Source organism: Equus przewalskii, chromosome 13 (assembly GCF_037783145.1).
Source record: "Equus przewalskii isolate Varuska chromosome 13, EquPr2, whole genome shotgun sequence".
Classification (NCBI taxonomy): Eukaryota; Metazoa; Chordata; class Mammalia; order Perissodactyla; family Equidae; genus Equus; species Equus przewalskii.
The window spans coordinates 37762311-37780307 of record NC_091843.1 but is presented as its reverse complement, the minus strand read 5'-3'; the positions used below and the strand labels follow the sequence as shown (position 1 = coordinate 37780307).

At 46.3% G+C, this 17997-nt stretch overlaps 1 protein-coding gene across 8 annotated transcripts in view; it reads right to left on the bottom strand.

Moving 5' to 3' along the window:
* Positions 1-17997, bottom strand: part of KLHL3 (kelch like family member 3) — a 133986-nt gene that overhangs the window by 57688 nt on the left and 58301 nt on the right. For 7 of the 8 annotated variants that reach the window (XM_070570935.1, XM_070570937.1, XM_008513816.2 and 4 more), the window contains 2 exons: positions 17548-17669; positions 8383-8545 (listed from right to left, as the gene is read on the bottom strand). In XM_070570935.1, coding sequence (XP_070427036.1) covers positions 8383-8545; positions 17548-17669 — 285 coding nt within the window. Of the gene's footprint in view, positions 1-8382; positions 8546-16648; positions 16722-17547; positions 17670-17997 lie in introns of those variants that run through there. The other variant, XM_070570940.1, reaches the window with a different exon arrangement.

The window sequence follows — 17997 nt, the reverse complement described above, 5'->3', positions numbered from 1 at the left end:
ATAATCAACCACGTTCTTGCTTCACAAAGTCCAGTTCTGTGGGCAGCACTGCTCTCGAACAGAGAAGCTTCTCCACACCGACAGAGACAACCTTTAGGACTGCAGGTCCCGTATGGGGAGGCTGCAGACCTCAAAAGTCTTAGAGAACCACTTTACTACATTGAGTTCAACTAACTTCCTGGTAATACAGGTTCAATTTCTTAAAGCTGCCGTCTTATCCATCAAATGGGGCTAACCATAGTACCCCATCTCATAAAGGTGTACAGGCAACAAATAAGCAAGCATATGTAACTCTCATTTACTGAAACCATAGCAAGTGCTCAATAAGTGTTAATGTATGACATGCCATGTGCAATGTTTCTTCAAAAATGAAGAATGCAGAGCTGATGCCTACAAGGAGCTTACTTTCTTACAAGATGGGTAAGACAAGGCACCAACAACTCCAAGCCAGAGTCCATAGGGCCATGACTGGGAGAGACACGCTAAGTATAAACAAAAGCATGGAAGCTAGAAAATTCAGAGACTGTGTGCAGAATAGCAATATTTCAGTCTAGCAAGAGCCTGGTCTATGTCTTCATTCTTCTAACAAATGTTCCTCAGCATCCACTAAGTATGGGGAACTGTGCCAGGCTCCCGGAGATGCAGCAGCAAGGCAGGCCAGGCTAGAGCTTGAGGAATAGGTGGGGTATGCACAGGGCGTAGCATCTTCTAACCATGGGCTAGCCCCTAGAAGGGAGACTCTCCAATAATAAAATCTCACTTTTCTTGTATTTTTGCTTCTTGTTCATTAAAGAGGAATGGAAACAGAGAGGGCGGAAAAAAACACCAGGCTTTACTATAAGTAACAAACACTGTTTGTTAACAAGTTCCAAGTCTTGATTAATGAAACACAATAGGTCTGTTCCTTTCCATTTGGATGAGAAATTACAGAAAAGGGGAAGGGCATCAGATAACTTCAAGTCCTTTCCCCACCAAGCAATATACATATCTTCCTGATGTTAAAAGGATGAGAAAATTGGGTGGCACAGTCCTAGGAGAGGGCTTTCTCTGGGGGCAGAGTTGGGTCTTTTCAAGGAAGCAGACATGGAGAAAATGGAGGGTATTCCTAATAGTAGCTAACACTGCTAGGCATTTGACATGTATTACATCGCTTACCTCTCTAAAAAGCCCTGCTGAAGTGAATATCAATATCCCCATCTTACAGATGGAGAAATGGAAGCTCGGAAATTCTAAGTCATGTGCTTAGAATCACACAGCAGTAAGTGGTACAGACATGTTTTGAAACGAAGGCCGTCTGAATATAGCAACAAACATTCTGATGAGTATCTTAGTGCCCACAATGATAATTTGGCCTGAGCAGGCCATTAGGGTAAAATTCAATATAGACATCAGAGAGCCCTAAGAATCTCTCTGAGGGGTGCTGCAGACAGAGAAAGAGAATGCAAATCTAAAGACCTTTCTTTGAAAAAAAAAATCTGAGTAGTAATGTTCTAAACATTTTGGCCTCAGTCCCGGGTTCAAATCTCAGACCTAACTCCTGAATTAAGATCTTCCCCTAATCTCCCCATCCACCAGGCTAGACAAAATGATATTCCATGTGCCCAAAGCCCCCAAAATAGGAAATAAAAATTATCAAAGCCCTTATCACCCTATTTTATAATCTGAGACCTTTCTCTCATACTGGGACTGTGAACCCCTTGAGGGCATGGTCTGTCTTGTTGGAATCCGGCTTGAAGCTGAATCCTCAGTGTCCTGCGCATCTGCACACATTGTGCTCTAAAATTATTATTGCACTTCCCTGCCTACTCTTCAGGGCTGCTAGCGTTCAGCTAACCTCCCAAGCTGGTCCCATTCCTCCCTCTTGATAGGACGAGATAATCCTAAGCCTTTGATCAGGTTCATCTAAACTACAAGCCCAGATCAAATGGAACTGAAAACCCATCTATGATTTCTCTGACCTGCAGAGATGCAATGAACCCCATTAATCCAGGACCAGTGGCCCCAGGGAACAGATATAAGGATCTCTGAATGGAACTAGTCATACCCCCCAGGAAAGACTGTCTGATGCAGGTGGACTCACAAACAGAATGAAAATATATTAGTAGGGTAAAAAAATAAAACAGAGCTGCTTTAAATCTCTCTCTCTTGCCCTCTATTGCCCTATTTTTAGAGGGCAGAGGTAAGCTTTCTTGAATTTCTTGAACCAGTATTTGGTTTTCAGGGCCCACAGTTTGCCTGTTCCAAGGAGAAGGCTCAGCGCCTACAGGGAAATAACAAAGACCCACCCTGACCTCTTCCCACAGGGGTCACGACCACCAGCCCACAGACTCTAAATATTACGACCTCCACCCTCCCTGGGGATGGTGGGATATGAGTTCCCCTGTCGTGCTGACTTAATTCTAGAAAGATACATATCATCCCTCCCCCTTTCTCTCTCTCTAACACACATACACACAGAGCAAAGGGCTATATCAAAATTGCCCAGTTGTCAGTGCTATTGATTCAGCACCAAAGTTCCCTGTTACCTAGAGAATGGAAGGAATGAAGAAAGTTTCCTAAATCCCAACAAGGAGAAAAGCTAGAAACAAAAACTACCTGTGTCTGTACTACTGCTTCATTTGCCACCTGCAAGTTAGAAGCAGAAAATCAGGGGTAGACAGGAGTGAGGTCACTGCCATGGAGAGACAGGTTGTACTGGCCTAGGCGGATGTGAAAGTAGTTAGTGGGCTCAGAGCACAGGCTCTGGAGTCAGACAGCCTCATCATGAATCTGGGAATTGCCACTTAAAAACTATGTGATCATAGTTACTAAACCTCTCTGGAGTTCTAGCTTCTTCATCTATAAATTGGAAAAATCCTAACTACCTCTTGTAGTTATGTGGCCAAAATAAGGTAATGCCTATGAAGAATGTAGCACCATGCCTGGTATCTAGCAAGTGTTCAGAAATGGTAGAAACTCCCACCATTATCACCATCATCATCATTATTTTATGATGCCAAGTTAGAGGCAGCAATTTCACAAGCTGACCCTCACTGAGTCAGAGGTTCACGTTTTTTAAATGCTTTGTCAAAGTTCTTTGCTGCTTTTAGTTTAATCACTTCATTCCACGATCTCAAATGACTCAATCAATCAAAAGAAGGCCATTTCTCTCCAGGAACACGTGAAATCCGATGGCTTTTCCATCCCATGGCTGGAGGGTTTCAACTCAGCTTTGACGGACTGATGTAAACAACATGTCCAAAGAATTTTAATTGCCATTTCATTAATGGGGTCCCATTAACATCCCTCCCAACCAGCGCTGCTGATGGCCCAGTGCATGGCAGTCCAATTACCAAACAACAAAGTCTCATAAACCTTGGCCCTGGCTGCTGAGGTTAAAGATTAAGCAGTCCCTGGAAACAATAATAATGAACCATAAGCAACAGGCTGTGCAAAACATCAGGGTCCCTTTCCCAGTTACCAGCTACCCAAGAAGACTGTGACACCATCCACTGGGGGGCAAGGGTCTGAGTATTCAGCTACTAAATATGAGACCCACCTTCTCCCACTCCCAGAATAATACATATCACAGCAAAAATCTTGAGGCATAACCCTGAGGGGGAAACTGGATCCAGAGGAAGCAGGAGGGACTGCCACAGCAGGAAGAGACAAGGCCATTCCAAACAGGAAACCAAACAGGCAGCTGGGTGGAAAGAGGTGGTGCTTCAGCCCCCGAGAGCCGTGCTGTGTCCACCTCCAGTGCCTACACCAGGGGACTGAAGACCTATCAGAAGGCAAGAGCTGACTTTAGAAACAATTACTTCTTTTTTTTTAGACAGAAATTTGCCAACATCTATCAAAACAGTTCTTTAATGCATAGTCTCTTTGAGCTACACTATGCTACTAAGATGGTACCCTACAGGTACACTCTTACCATCACTTACATACTAGCAAGCCTACTCCAAAACATTACACATAAGAATTCTCACTGAAGTATTTTATATGAAAGGAAAAAATGGTAACATTAATGTCCACCAATAGAGGACTAAATACGTTACCGTTCATCCATATGATGCCCAGATGAAAAGAATAAGACATACCCATACAGAAGGGTCTGGAAAGAACTGCCATTTCCCAACTGAGAACTTAATTTTGTACTACGTCAAGAAAAAGTACAATGAGTACAGAATGCTTCTATTTGGGTAAGTTAAAAAGCATAATATCTATCTTCTGTGGGGGTACCCAAGATAGTCCCCCTGCCCCTTCAGAAAGAGGCCTAGGAGAAGGCTGACTCTGCATTTTATACCTTTGTGTCCTGTGTGAATTTTTTACCATGGGTATAAGTTGCTTTTATTGAATACATTGTGTAGAGCTTTAAAATAAGGGTACAGAAATGTACCGTAACATGGAAAGATGTTCAGAATATACTGCTAAGATTTTTTTTTAGCTGGAAAATACACACATGCGATGAAAAGGATCAGGAAAGTACACACCACAGTGCTGCCCAGGGTTCACTCTGGGTAGGATTGTGGTACTTTTTCTGCTCTTTCTGCCTGTCTGCTTTTTCTCTAATAATCAGGAGTGGTTTTGTATTAAGATATCAAGTAACAACAGCAGTAATAATAATAACAGAAAAAGAAAGTTTGTCTTGGAGAAGGAACAAGAGCAGAATTCAGAGGCAAAGCTGGGGGCCACAGACAAGTAAAGGCAGAGGCCAGCTAGCCAGACACTAGGGAGGACGAGGGAGGCAGGACATACCTGCCCTTGCATCTGGACATAAAGCAGCTCTGGACATGGTCCTCCTTCCCCAAAGTGCATGTGGTGGTAGCAGCAGTGATGGTGACCTAAGGAGTCCTGTCCCTCTGCCAGGACCCAGCTCTGAGGCTCTCCTACCTCAGAAGTCGAGCCTGGCCTGGTGGCTCCAGAGCATGGCCCTGGGTGGCGTCTACTTCTGCAGGAGGTTCTCCTCTTTGTCCCCGTGATCCCCAAATCACCCCAGAAACAGGGCAGGATGTACTGCTCCCATCATAGAGAGGAGAAAACAGGCCCAGTGTCACTCAGCTCCAAAGCATTGCCCAGTCTGATCCCTAGTTCTGATCTGGAAGGTCTACTTGTAGTTTGTTGACTTAAGACACCTCCTAAGGTAAGACATGGGCCCAGGGAAGCCTGTGGCCACAGGGGCTGACACTGCCCCTTGTGTGTGACCCTACTAGGTTCCCGCAACTCCACTTAACAGTAGGACAAGGCAGCAGCTCTGTCTCAAATGCAGTAATGGCAGAGAGCACCAGGTTCCATCTAAAGTCAAGGAGTGCAAGACCAAGGAAAGAAAGCAGGCGCACATCTGTGGGTGGGTATGGGGGTGGGAACAGGGATCATTATTTGTTCCTTCCTTCTCTAAACACTGCACAGTCTTACCTTCACATTGCTTCTCCCAATGCCTTTTCATCGAGGTCTTACCAGCCTCTGCATTGCCATTCCACCTTAAAAATATGACTTCCCTGCTGCACACAGCTGAGGGTTGCACAGAAAGCTATCCCAGAGATGGTCACTGGCTCCACAGAAGGGCTGCACACCAGGGAGGCCCTCAGCCTGAAGTCACGCTGACCGAGCCAGGGAAAGTAGGAGGGCTAACCATGCAGTGAGGGGGCAGACTCCACATGCTCCTGGGAGGCAGGCTCCCAAAGGGGAAGAGAAGACACACATCTCACTTCCCCGTCCCAAGATGACTAAACACCCCGAGTCTAGCAGAGACAGCTGGCGATCTGTCTACACTGTCTGGTTGTTGGGATTTGGTGACTACCTGGCACAGGCTTCCAGGCATAGGTTTCCAGTGGAAAATGCCAACTCTAGCCACCAACTCCCCTCAGTTACTAATTCAAAGGGCCGCCTTATGTCCAAACACGGCTTGGAAGCTGTAGAATGTAATAGTTATAAACACTGGCTCTGGAGTCAACACTGTCTGTGTTTGAACCCTGCTTCTGTCTCTACCAGCTGTGTGACCCCAACAAATTACTTCACCTATCTGTGCCTTAGTTTCCTCAGCTGTTGTACATATTAAATGAGATGATGAACATAAAATGCTTTTCACAGGGTGTGACCCAAAGTGAGAGCTCAATAAACACTAGCTAAAAATAATTCACCAGGCTATCTGCATGCACACGTGTGCACACACACCTAACCATGCTACAGAACCCAATCTCTACGACAACATCAAGGCCAGGGAACACCAGGATGATGAATGTGTTCCCAACTGCATCCTCCCCACTCTCCCCCAGGTGAGTCTCACCATCAGACTGTGAAAGGAGAAAGGAAAGAAGACACAGATTTTGAACGTAGGGAAAAGCCAGGACAGAAGAACCTGGGAGACTTTGTTAAAGGCAGGGGTTCGGCATACTCCCCAAACCTCAGATGATTGTGTCAGCCAATTAAAAAGGATGGGATATGGCCGTGTGTGCATGCATGCACACTCTGTGTAGAAGGAGAGGGCAGGGGAGAGGAGACAAGGAAGAGAGTGAATTCCTGGCATCTAAGCACTCTCCCTTTGCCACCGCACCAGCAGACGTTGACGCACTGACCTGGGCCTTAGCAAGCTCTTGGCTCCTGCTGAAGCCAAGCATGAGCACACCCTCAAGAAGGGAGCCTCTTCAAAGGCTGGGCAGGGGAGTCCTCTCCAGGGAGAGAAAGGGCTCCCTGAGAAGAAGTGGAAGGTAGGGGGGAATATGCAGGGAAAAGAGGGCACAGGAGGGACAGCAGAGAGCCAGGAGAGGGAAGGTTCAGAGCCAGGAAGGTCAGCAGAATCCAGAATTAGGGTGACTGGGGAATGTCCTTCACAAAAATCATCATCATCAAGATCATCTTAACAACTGGTCCCATTTGTGTCTTGAGAAACAGACTTCAGACAGAAATGAGAGTCTCTTCAGGCTCCCGAAGTCTGGGGTTTGATCAGAGAACAAAAGAATGACAAGAAACAGAGCAAATGCTTGTTGCCTTGTGGACCAAAGGGCTAACTCGGTGCAGGGAGCTGACAGGTGGGCAGCCAGCAGGCCCTCAGCTGATTTCCAGACATTGGCTGTACCGGAGACACAGAACAGAACAGCAGCCATGACAGTGTTTGTCTGGGCAGGGGGAAGAATGAAATGCTTTACTGCAAAGGAAAAAGGTGGCCATGATTGACTCTATCGATTAAAATGACCAGACCCGTTTCCCAGGCTACTCATGATCTTGGTTTTCAAGTTGAAATAAACAGCAATGAAGATTTCTTTCCAGCTAAACACGGTGGACTGAACATTCACATTCATCTCTACTCTCTCCCAAAACCCCACTAAAATAACAAGATGACAGGCTCTAGCAGAGAGGATGTCTCCAAAAAAAATAAAATGGAATCAACAGATTATCTGCTATACTGAGAAGGACTGTTCAGTTGTATCTGTCTTACAAGAATTAGTGGCAGTAACACTCACTATGCAAAAGAAAAAGGCAGGCCAGCCCAGTGGCCTAGTGGTTAAGTTCAGCACACTCTGCTTTGGCAGCCCAGGTTCACCTCCCAGGCATGGACCTACACCTCTCTGTTAGCAGCCATGCTGTGCTGGCAGCTCACATACTAAAAAAGATAGAGGAAGACTGGAATGGATATTAGCTCAGGGTGAATCTTCCTCAGCAGAAAAAAGAAAGAAAAAGGCAATTATTAACTGTCTTTCTGATTGAAAGCAAAGTTTTCTGATAAAATAACTGTAAATACATAGCTCAGTTGTAGAAATGACATTAGGAGAATAAAAAGAGGGGAAGAGTATATGAAAGCTCAATTTTATTCTGTGAGAAGTCAACAGATAATATCTAAAACTAATAAATCCAAAAATAGTGGTACAAACGTTTTATTTAGATAACTGGATGTAAACCGTAGATGAAGCAGCTTATGGCAGAATCAGAACCTGCATTTTAATTCTTTTAGAAATGAAAGCGAGTGGCTCTAGGAGTAAGACATGGTGTGCAAAGGCAGAGCAGGGGACTCTCACTTATCATGATAAGCCTTGCAATAGCATTTGACTTTTAAAATTGTGTTCGTAGAACACTTTGATCAAAATAGAAATTTTCTTAAACAACAGCAAAAAAGATTTATTTAAAGATTTAGCTCAAATTACTCTTCCCCCACGAAGTCTTCTCAGATCTCCTTCCTCTTCTCTCATGAAAATTACTGTCTGTATCATCCATCTGGCAATTAATCATCTTCCACTTGGCAATGAGCTAAGCTCGTCCATTGTTAATTATCTTTCCACCTGTGTCTAACTAAAATTATAACTGCTTCATAGCAGAGCACACCTCTCACGATCTTCAAGGAGTCCACAGCAGACCAGGTTATGAAATCCACAAGCTCGGAGGAAGCACAGGAGCCCCGCCCCCCATTACCTGCATAAGCGTTGGCCTGCTGCAGAAGGTCGGTGCAGGTATGCACGTCGGCAAATGCTCGGATGCCCAGGCAATTGGTGGGATGCAACTGAGACTGCAGGAAGTCACAGCAGTTCTGCCGAACATCCATAAGCTGCAGCAAGCTGGCTGCTGGGAGCAGCACCTGGAGGAGAAGGGGACATTCTGAGACACGGGATCCCACTGGCAGGGCCTCATCTCCCTGAAGCACTGTTCCAATCATACCTCTCCATGGCTCTCCAGTGGCTGGCCAAGTCAGTCCAAACTTCCCAGCCTGGCCTTCAGGGCAGCCCCCGCCTTATTTCCCACTACTCTCCACTTCATGGATCCTAAGCGTCAGCAGATTTTTTGTATCCCTACAGCCCACAGCAGTGCTTCCCAATCTCTCATGTGTATAAGAATTCCCTGTGGGTCTTATTAAAATGCAGATTCTGATTCAACAGGTCTAGGATGGGGCCAGAGAGCCTGCATTTCTAATGAGCACCCAGGTGATGCTTGTAGCTGCTGGTCCATGAACCACACTTTGAGTAACAAGATCCTTATGGACTGAATGTTCATGTACCCCACCCCAAATTTATATGTTGAAGCCCAAACCCCCAGTGTGACTGTATTTGAAGATAGGGCCTGTGGGGGGGTGACACAGGTTAAATGAGGTCAGAAGGGTGGAGCCCAAATCCCGTAGGGTGGTATCCTCCCAAGAAGAAGAAGAGAGACCAGAGGTCTCTACCATGTGAGCACACAGGGAGAAGACGACCTTCTGCAAGCCAGGAAGAGTCCTCACCAGAAACTGAATCAGTTGGAACCTTGATTCTGGACTTCTAACTTCCAAAACTGTGAGAAAATAAATTTCTGTTGGTTAAGCCACCCAATCTGTGGCTATTTTGTCATGGCAGCCCAAGCTGACCAAGACAGATTGGCTCTCCTACTGGAATCAGCTAGAGAATTTTTAAAATACCGAAACCTGGGTCTCACCCCTAAAGATTCTAACTTAATAGGAACGTGGTGTGGCCTGCATGGTGAGTTTTTCAAGCTCCCCAGGTGCCTCTAATGTACAGCCAAGTTTGAGAGGCAGGGCCTCACAGCCTTTAGCATACTGTCCTTACCCAGAAAGGTACTTACTGAATTCATCACTAGTTCCTTCACCACTTAATTACTGACCATCTGTGTGCCAGGCACTGGGCTAGGCTCTGGGATTTAGCGGTAAGTGAGAGACATCAGATCCCTGCTCTCATGGAGCTTAAAATCTACTGGAACAAGTCTCACCTCAGGAACCAGGAAATCAAATTTTATTCTCCCATCCAACAGATATATATTAAAAAAAATCTTAGGGTACATTCTCAGAAAAAGGAGAGGTGGGTTTCCTTTTAAAAGATCACAGGACACACGAGTATTTATATTGCATCCTGGAAGACAGAAATAGCTCCTGCTCAGGTGTGTGTGCATGTGTTTTTCCTAAAAGCCAGGGAAGACTGGCTTGAGCAGGCTGGATAGGTGCTCAGACTGCCAAGCCCTATCAAGTTTCCCTAGGACTGTCCCACAGCCACCGAAGCCTGCCGTCTGGATCAAACGTCCAGGAGAGACGGCCAGAGTTCTACTTGACCCCAGCTCTGTTCCTCCTCACCCCTGCCCTGTGGAAGGGGTAGACAGCCTGAGGGTGACTTTCCAAACAGAAATTTAGGGAAAAAAAAGTCACAGAATAGAATAGCTTGACTTGAGGCTGCTTAGCTTGGGGACCCCAGCATCAATTTCACCTCAAAACAGCCCCCATGTCCTGGGCCTTTGCTCTCAGCTGCTCCCCTGGCACTCAGAGAGTCTGGGCCAGCCAGACTCCAGCTGTTCCCATCCACGAGGGCTTGCCCAGGAAGACAGGGGCTGTAGATGTACTCATTTTCTTGAATCAGGGCACTATTGAAGTCTTTTTTTATTTTTAAGTGATTTAAATTCTGGACCCTGACCTCCTCCCAAACAGCTCTGAACCCTCTGCTCTAGCTCTGGTCACCTCCACAGGCTCAGGCCAAAGATTCTGCCCCACTGCCCATTCCTGGGATGTATCCCCCAACTAGGGTATCTAGCCGTCCAGGTTTGCCCAGGACATGGAACTTCTAGTGCTAAAACTGGGATGGTTGGTCACCCTTCCGCATGCCTGCCCACTCACAGAAACCATCAAGAGCCTCCACTATGAGTGGTCCTACTCCTCAGCTAAACGCCTGCTCTCCAGAAGGTAGGAAAGCTCTTCTCACCGACAAGCTTAAACTCCCTCACAATGGCTGAGCTCTAGAAAACATGCTCTTCTCCTCCTCCTCACTCTCTCTCTTCCACTTTCCTATGTCTCCAGCAGCAGGAGAGCAGTAAATTAGCATCATGTCCTTGGTATTTTCTAAACCACTGATTCATTCCAGAGAAGGAAAAAGATAAAATCACCCACTCTTGAAAGTTTTAGACCGTAAGTGAACACAGCCTGATTCCAAATCTGCCCACCTGAACTCCATCCCCACTAGGCAGCCATAAACTGGGAGACTCAATTAATCTGTGAGCTTGCTCAGCCTAGCCAGGCAGATTCCAGAACCAGATTAGTCTCTGCCTCCCAGTTAAGTGGAGAACCATTAACCATTCTTGCTGAATAAAAACCAGGAATAGAAAGCTGTGTTCCAAACCCCCAAATGACCTCCATGACCCCCCTGACCAGCTCCAGCTACAAACCCTATAGTTAGGGCCATAGGTTAACCAACCACCTGGTTTGCTGAGACTTTGCCAATTTCAGCACTGAAAGTCCTCTGTCCCAGGAGACCTTTCAGTCCTGGGCAAACGGGGATGGCTGTTCACCCTAGGGACCAGGAACTTCCAACCAGTTACACTAAGAAGTCCTGGCGGAAAGGAGTAATCAAATGTTGTCCAGCACACACCCTACTCAGTGGTGTGGCAAGCCCCCAAAGGGTCAGGGGTGAGAAGAGGCAGGAATGGGACAGCAGCCTGTTAGCCCCACAGAGGAGGATTTCTGAGAGTCCAAATCACCCCCCTAGTAGCACCCCCAGCCAAGCGAAGATGAGACAAGACCGTGCCAGGGACGTCCACTCCCCTCCGCCTTGCCCTCTTCTCCATCACGAGGACAGCGGCACAGTTCGGTGCTTAAATTCTCAAGCTCATGACCACCAGCCAAAGAAATGAAATAATAAAGACTTCCTGAACACACTCCTGAGGTTAGACTTTTAGTTTTTAAAACCTCCCTGGATAGAGCTACCCACATAGCTTTCAACTTCCCTACTGCCACAAAACCCACAGCAGGCAAGAATTATAAAGCTTTCCACCTCTCCACGCCCCCCATCTGGTTCGGGTCTGCTCCTGCCTGAAAGTGTTCCCGAGCTGAGTTCCCAAAATGAACGGGGCTTGTGGTTTCTCTAATTGCTCCTTCCCTCTCTTTGATCTTACGCTGCTGTGATTAGCTATGACTCAAAGGCGCTTTTCTTCCCACCACTACTCGCTTCAAACAGGAAGGGGTGAAGAAAAGTAAAGGAAGACAGAATGCTGAGGGGGAAGGTTTGGAGGCTGGGAGACACATCACTGCTCAAAGTCCGAGTCGCAGGGATTAACTGCCGCCGGGTCCAGTGGGGTGCTGCAAAATCAAATCCGCAGAGGCTAAAGACAAGAGAGCAAAACATCCATGAGGAGTCTCCACTTCCGTCTCCCACATCCACAGGGCTTTGAGAGGATTTCCTCTTCGCTTATCTTGCCTGCAACTCGACTCCCTCAAGCGGCAGCAGTAGCAAGATTGTGAACAAGAGGCCAGGCTCAGGGCCTCAGCTTTGAAGCAAGAGTGTCCTGGTGGAATCACCAGGGCAGTACTGTTGGGGCCCTGGGCAGAGGAGGCTGAGACGGGAGGAGAAGTCAGCTGGAACCACCGCAGGACAGAAGAGGACCCTGAGTCAGAAAGCTTTGAGCTTGCCTCTCACCACCTCCGCGTTATGGTTCTCGGAAAACAGGCCTTGGAATGACCCTCGGCAAAGAGTTTACAGGTGCCCCTTCAGCTTGCAAATGGCCTCCCCTCCATTTTTCATGTGGAGGCCCCGTTTTGTTTTTTCTCTCCCTCACATAACATGAAAACACAGCAGAGGATATCCCGTCACAGAGTTTGTTTCCTTTAACAAAAACAAAAGGAAATGCCCTGCCTCAGAAAGCACCTACTCATGGAATTTCAGGGAGGCAGGGCCATGCAGAGAGGGAGGGCACCAGCCAGAGGGCCCGGTGACCAGGCTGCCAGGGCCTCTGCCCCAGCCACACAGTGGATCTGTCTCTGCAGCATGAGGCATAAGGCCCGGCACAGAAACAGTGCTGAATAAAAAGCTGTTGAGAAAAAGAAGAAAGAGAGAGAGAGGTGTATAGACGAACAGAAGAGCCACTAGAACAGCACTGGGATTAAACGTCTCACTTAGAATTCTGACTTCTCCACTTACCTAAGGGCCGGTTACGCAACCTCCCTGTGCCCCTGTCTCCTCACCAGGAGAACGAAGACACTAACGGCACTGCCTTAAAGGCTTGTTGTAGGGAGTGAGTGAGATAATACATTTAAAGCGGTCAACACGGTGCCTGGTGCATAGGGAGCACTCAAATTAGCTTTTATTAATTTTTATGAGCTGAAGTCAAGGTTCTGATCATTTATTTACCGAGAAGCTAGAGTTTACCACAGCAACAGAGTACAGCGAGTCGGAGAGAGCTGGATTCAAATCCCAACTCTTCCGCTTACTACTCCCGTGAGCATCAGTTCCTTCAACTGTACAAGAAGGACCGTATCAGAGCATTCCATTGGTGGTTATGAGAATTAAATCAAATAAGGCACGTGAGGTGACTGACGCACGATTGCCAAACAACGAGTATTGACCAGGTCAGTCATGACAGTTGCTACCACTACCACGGAAAAGCAACTCAGTGTCTGCAAGGTGTGTGTGGCCGGGAAGAGATAAAGGGCGTAGCTCTCCCAGCCGTTCAGCCAAGCCCCAAATCTGACCCTTGTTTTGAATGCTTTCAGGAGAGCCCCAGTGCCTCCGTGCTCACCTCAGGGCACCAAATCCTCAACAAATATCGTCTTCATAGACAGCTGGTGGGCAACTGCCTCAGCGGATACATAACAGCGTCAAGAAGCCACATTTTGATCCACACATTCTCTTCTCCATCTTTTTTTTTTTTTTGAAGTATAGTTGACATAGAGTTTTATGTTAGTTTCAGGTGCACAGCACAGTGATTCAACATTTACATACATTAAGAAAAGATCACCGTGATAACTCTAGTGACCCTCTGTCACCATTCAAAGTTATTGCAATATTATTGACTATATCCCCTATGCTGTGTATTACATCCCCAAGACATTTATTTTATAACTGGAAGTTTGTACCTCTTAATCGCCTTCACCTATTTTGCCCAACCCTCACCCCCTTCCCCTCTGGCAACCACCAGTTTGTTCTCTATATCTGTGTCTGTTTCTGTTTTTAACATTTTTTCTTTTGTTTTCCCCAAGGTCACCCCTGACCAAATGACAGTGGAAAGGGAGGAGGAAAGGGAATAGTTAGGATATCTCCCTGATTCCAAGCAACGCAGTTCCCTGAAGGTTCCACATTGTGCCTTCCAGCGGAGCCCCCGCAGATGCTGCCCCCTCCCCACCCTGCACGCAGATGAAAACAGCAGGCTCCGCGAGGGGCTCAATACCAGTAGGGACACAGACAAGTGGGCAGAGGAGGCAGGCCTGACCGCCCAATCTTCCTTCAAGATTCGGCCCAAACAAGGCTTCCTCAGTGAGGTCTGCCTCCTCCTCAAGGTGGCGAGGACCATTCTCTGCTTCCTGGGTACCTCCACCCTGACCCCTACCACACTGTAGGGTACCCATGCTTAGCCATCTGTCTCCACCCTCAGACCACACGCTTTTTGGTGAAAGGGCCTCTGTGCTTATAGTGCTCTCTGTGCCCATACTGCCTGCTGGCCCAGAGTAGCACTCTTCTGAGTGCTTTACCTATATTAATGCATTTAATCCTCACACCAACCCTATGAGGTTAAGTGCTATTATTATGCCTGTATTACAGATGAAAACACTGAGGCACAGAGAGGTTAAGTAACTTGCTTTGGGTCATACAGCTAGAAAACGCTAGAGCCAGGATTTGAAGGCAGACAGTCTAACTCATGACCACTGAGTAGAATGGGTACTATTACAATTCCTGTTTTACAGATGAGAAAACTGATCCTTAAGGCAGGATGTCAGTGGGAGTGTTGAGCTCTGGTAAGATGGAGGGAAAACAAATCAGAGGCCAGCAGACTTAGTGTCTTCTCTGGCCAGAGGTCACTGAGACCCATGCCCTCATTTTACAGATGGGAAACTGACACCCCGCAGTGGGAAAGGGCTAGAATAAGAGCACTCTGTAAATTAATGGCAAAGTTGAGGCTCGGACCCAGGTCTCCATTCATATCCAATTCTTGCCTCATCCCTGAACCTGCACATCTTCTCTCTGGCCCTCTACCCTCACCCCTACAAAATAGTTTTAAAAAGCAATGGTGAAGCCATTTTCTCCAGAGTCTTCTGATTATGCTACCTATGCTACCTACCTTAAGATCACAGGTTTTGTAGAGACCACCACTGGGTTAGACCAAAGTTGCAAAGATAAATACCTAGCCAGGCGATAAGGATCCAGAGTGGAACATCTTCTAATTATCCAAGTTTGTAAACACTTTGTACTTTACAGGAAAGAAAAAGCAAAACAGTTTTTAAATAAATGCATGATGAAAAGGGAGAAAAAAAGCTGGTTCCAATCATACAATTCTACAACCTCCCCTGGACTGTTTTTGGTGGGGGGAGGGGGGTTTGGTTTTGTTTTGTTTTTTTAGTGGCTTAAAACAACACAAATTTATTTTCTTACAGTTCTGGAAATCAGAAGTCCCAAATGGGTCTCATTGGACTAAAATCAAGGTGACAGCAAGGCTGCGTTCCTTCTGGAGGTGCTGAGGGAGAATCTGTTTCCTTGTCTTTCCAGATTCTAGAGGCCACCCACATGCCTTGCCTTGTGGCCCCCCAATCTTCAAAGCCAGGAATACTGAGTTGCGCCCTTGTCAGATGACATCTCTCTGGGTCTCCTTGTTCGGCCTCCCTCTTACACTTTAAAGAGCCCTTGTGATTACAGTGGGCCCACCTGGATAATCCAGAGTCCTCTCCTCATCATATGTTCAGCTGATTAGCAACATTAAGTCCATCTGCAAGATTGATTCCTCTGACATTTAACCTAACATTCACAGATTCTGCGGATTAGGACATGGACATCTTTGGGGGCCGTAATTCTGCCTATCACACTATATGATTAATGAGTTACTGATATACACTAAAGCAAGATTTTAAAAAATTATGTACCACCTGCACATTTAGAGGTTGACATCTACTAGCATTGCAAAGAATGTAATTTCTTACATCTTGTAAATCTCAATATTTACAGCATGCTTAAAAGTATCTAAATGAATTTAAGTGTGATGGTGATTTGATATAACCATCATCCACTTAAAATTTTTCCAATGCATGTCCTATACTCATTTTATACTAAATCACCTTGCACTTACTGATACTATGCAAAAGTCATTCAGCTGTTTGAATTCTGCTGCTAGATCTAAGATGTAACCTTTGCATTGCCCACTCCATTATGGATGGGAAAGACCAGAAACAAAGTAGAATGGCTGTGCTGTTCACTGGGTATGAAATATACCTCAATTTAAAAACGGTAGGGGGAGGATTAGACCAGATCACTGTAGAAACTGTATAACCCAAGAATTAGTCCATGGGCCAGACACAAAGAGGCAGTCTCCATTGTGGGGCAGGCTCTGCAGGCCCAAATGCGGTGTGCCTCAGACCCTCTGCTTGCCTGCACCTTGACCCCTTATGAATATCCTTCACCACACCAAGCTAACTCCCACTCATCCTGCAGGCCTCAGCTTAAATCTTCTCTCCTGAAATCCCAGATCCCCACCCCCACCCAAATTGAGTCCCCTCTGATACTCCATGTTCCTTTCCGTCAAAGGACTTATCACGATTTGTGCATAGCCATTACTTGTGTGCTTATTTGATGAGCATCTGTCTTCACCCCTAGACCGCAAACTCCATGAGATCAGGCAGTGGAATCGCCACTGTTACAACCACCGTGCCCAACAAACTGCCTGGCACATAACAGGCACGCAAACATTTGGGCTGAATTGAATGAACAAACGATTATCAATTTGGCCTCCCAAATACCTTGATCCTGGAGAAGAGGGTGGTGTTTCTAGATAACGGAAAGAGGTACTTTGGTCACTGGAGAGATATCTGCCTCACAATAAATAAGGTGGAATTGAGCTTAAAAAAAAGAAAAAAACCTTCATGTCATTTGTAATTTCCATTTCTTTAATTAAATAGAAAGATCCTTAATGACAAGAAATAGTCTATCTCATGTCTGTGTTTAGCCCAGTGATTCGTGGGGTTCGAGAGTGGGCCACAGCCTCAACCATCTCCCCTTCTGACGCACGATGCTGATGCCTCATGCCCCCACAGTAAAGATGCACGCCTTTGGGTGAAGCGGTGTTTTCACTGGCTCCTCTTTCCAAGGCTCCAGATGGCTGAGGATGAGGTCAGAGCAGCGAAAGGAGGAAAAGGCATAGACAACATGTGTCACAGCCACACACCCCTGTTGAGACTCAGGCCTGGTGCTTGGTACCTCCACATGCTCAGAGGCATTCAGTTGACTAATGTTGAAACAGGAAAAATTTTTAACAGCCTCACAACTCAATATGCAAAATCCTTGAGATGAGATGATGACTAGGGAGAAGGGGAGTTACCCAGGCTTCTAGTTCTTTCTTCACCAATAATTTGAACCAACATGAGTTAAAGACTTTCTGCTCTGGGGCCCAAGCTCATTCTGAGGTATTACAGCCTAGTGGTCAAGAGCATGCATGCTAGGGTCAGGCAGGCATGAGTTTGAGGGTCATTCACCCACCTACTGGCCATGTGACCTGGGGCAAGTCACCTAACCTCTTTGGAGCTTTTGTTTCCTCTCCAGTTACCAACTGATTTGTTGTGAGGGTTAAATGAAATGATGCTATAAAACAGTGGGCCCTGAGTGCGTGATACACTAAGCTATTAGCTGGCGCTGAGTTTACCTGGACATTCTCTTCAGTCACCTCAATTTCAGCCGTATAGATGTAGTCAATCAGCTTACTCAGCGTCTGCCCATCCACATCCTTGATTTCAATCTTCTTGGCTTTACTCTCAGACATGTCACCTAGAGTTCAAAACAAAAACAAAATGGACATGAACTTGGCACCTAACGGCTCTGGGAGGGAGCAGAAGAGATTCAGGCATAGAGGAGGATAAACCAGCTGACATCAAGGTCACATCCACTTTGGGTCTGTGACCATCCTCAAACCCAATTTTAAGCATTCCCCACTCTATCTGTTGCCCATTTCCGTTTTGAAGGCATATCTGTATGCAATGACTCATTCAACCAACATTTACTGTAAACTTGTACACACAGGGCCAGGAAGTGAACAGATGCACACCTGTCTTCAAGGAGGAAATGGTCTAGTAGAGAAGATATATAAAAATATTTA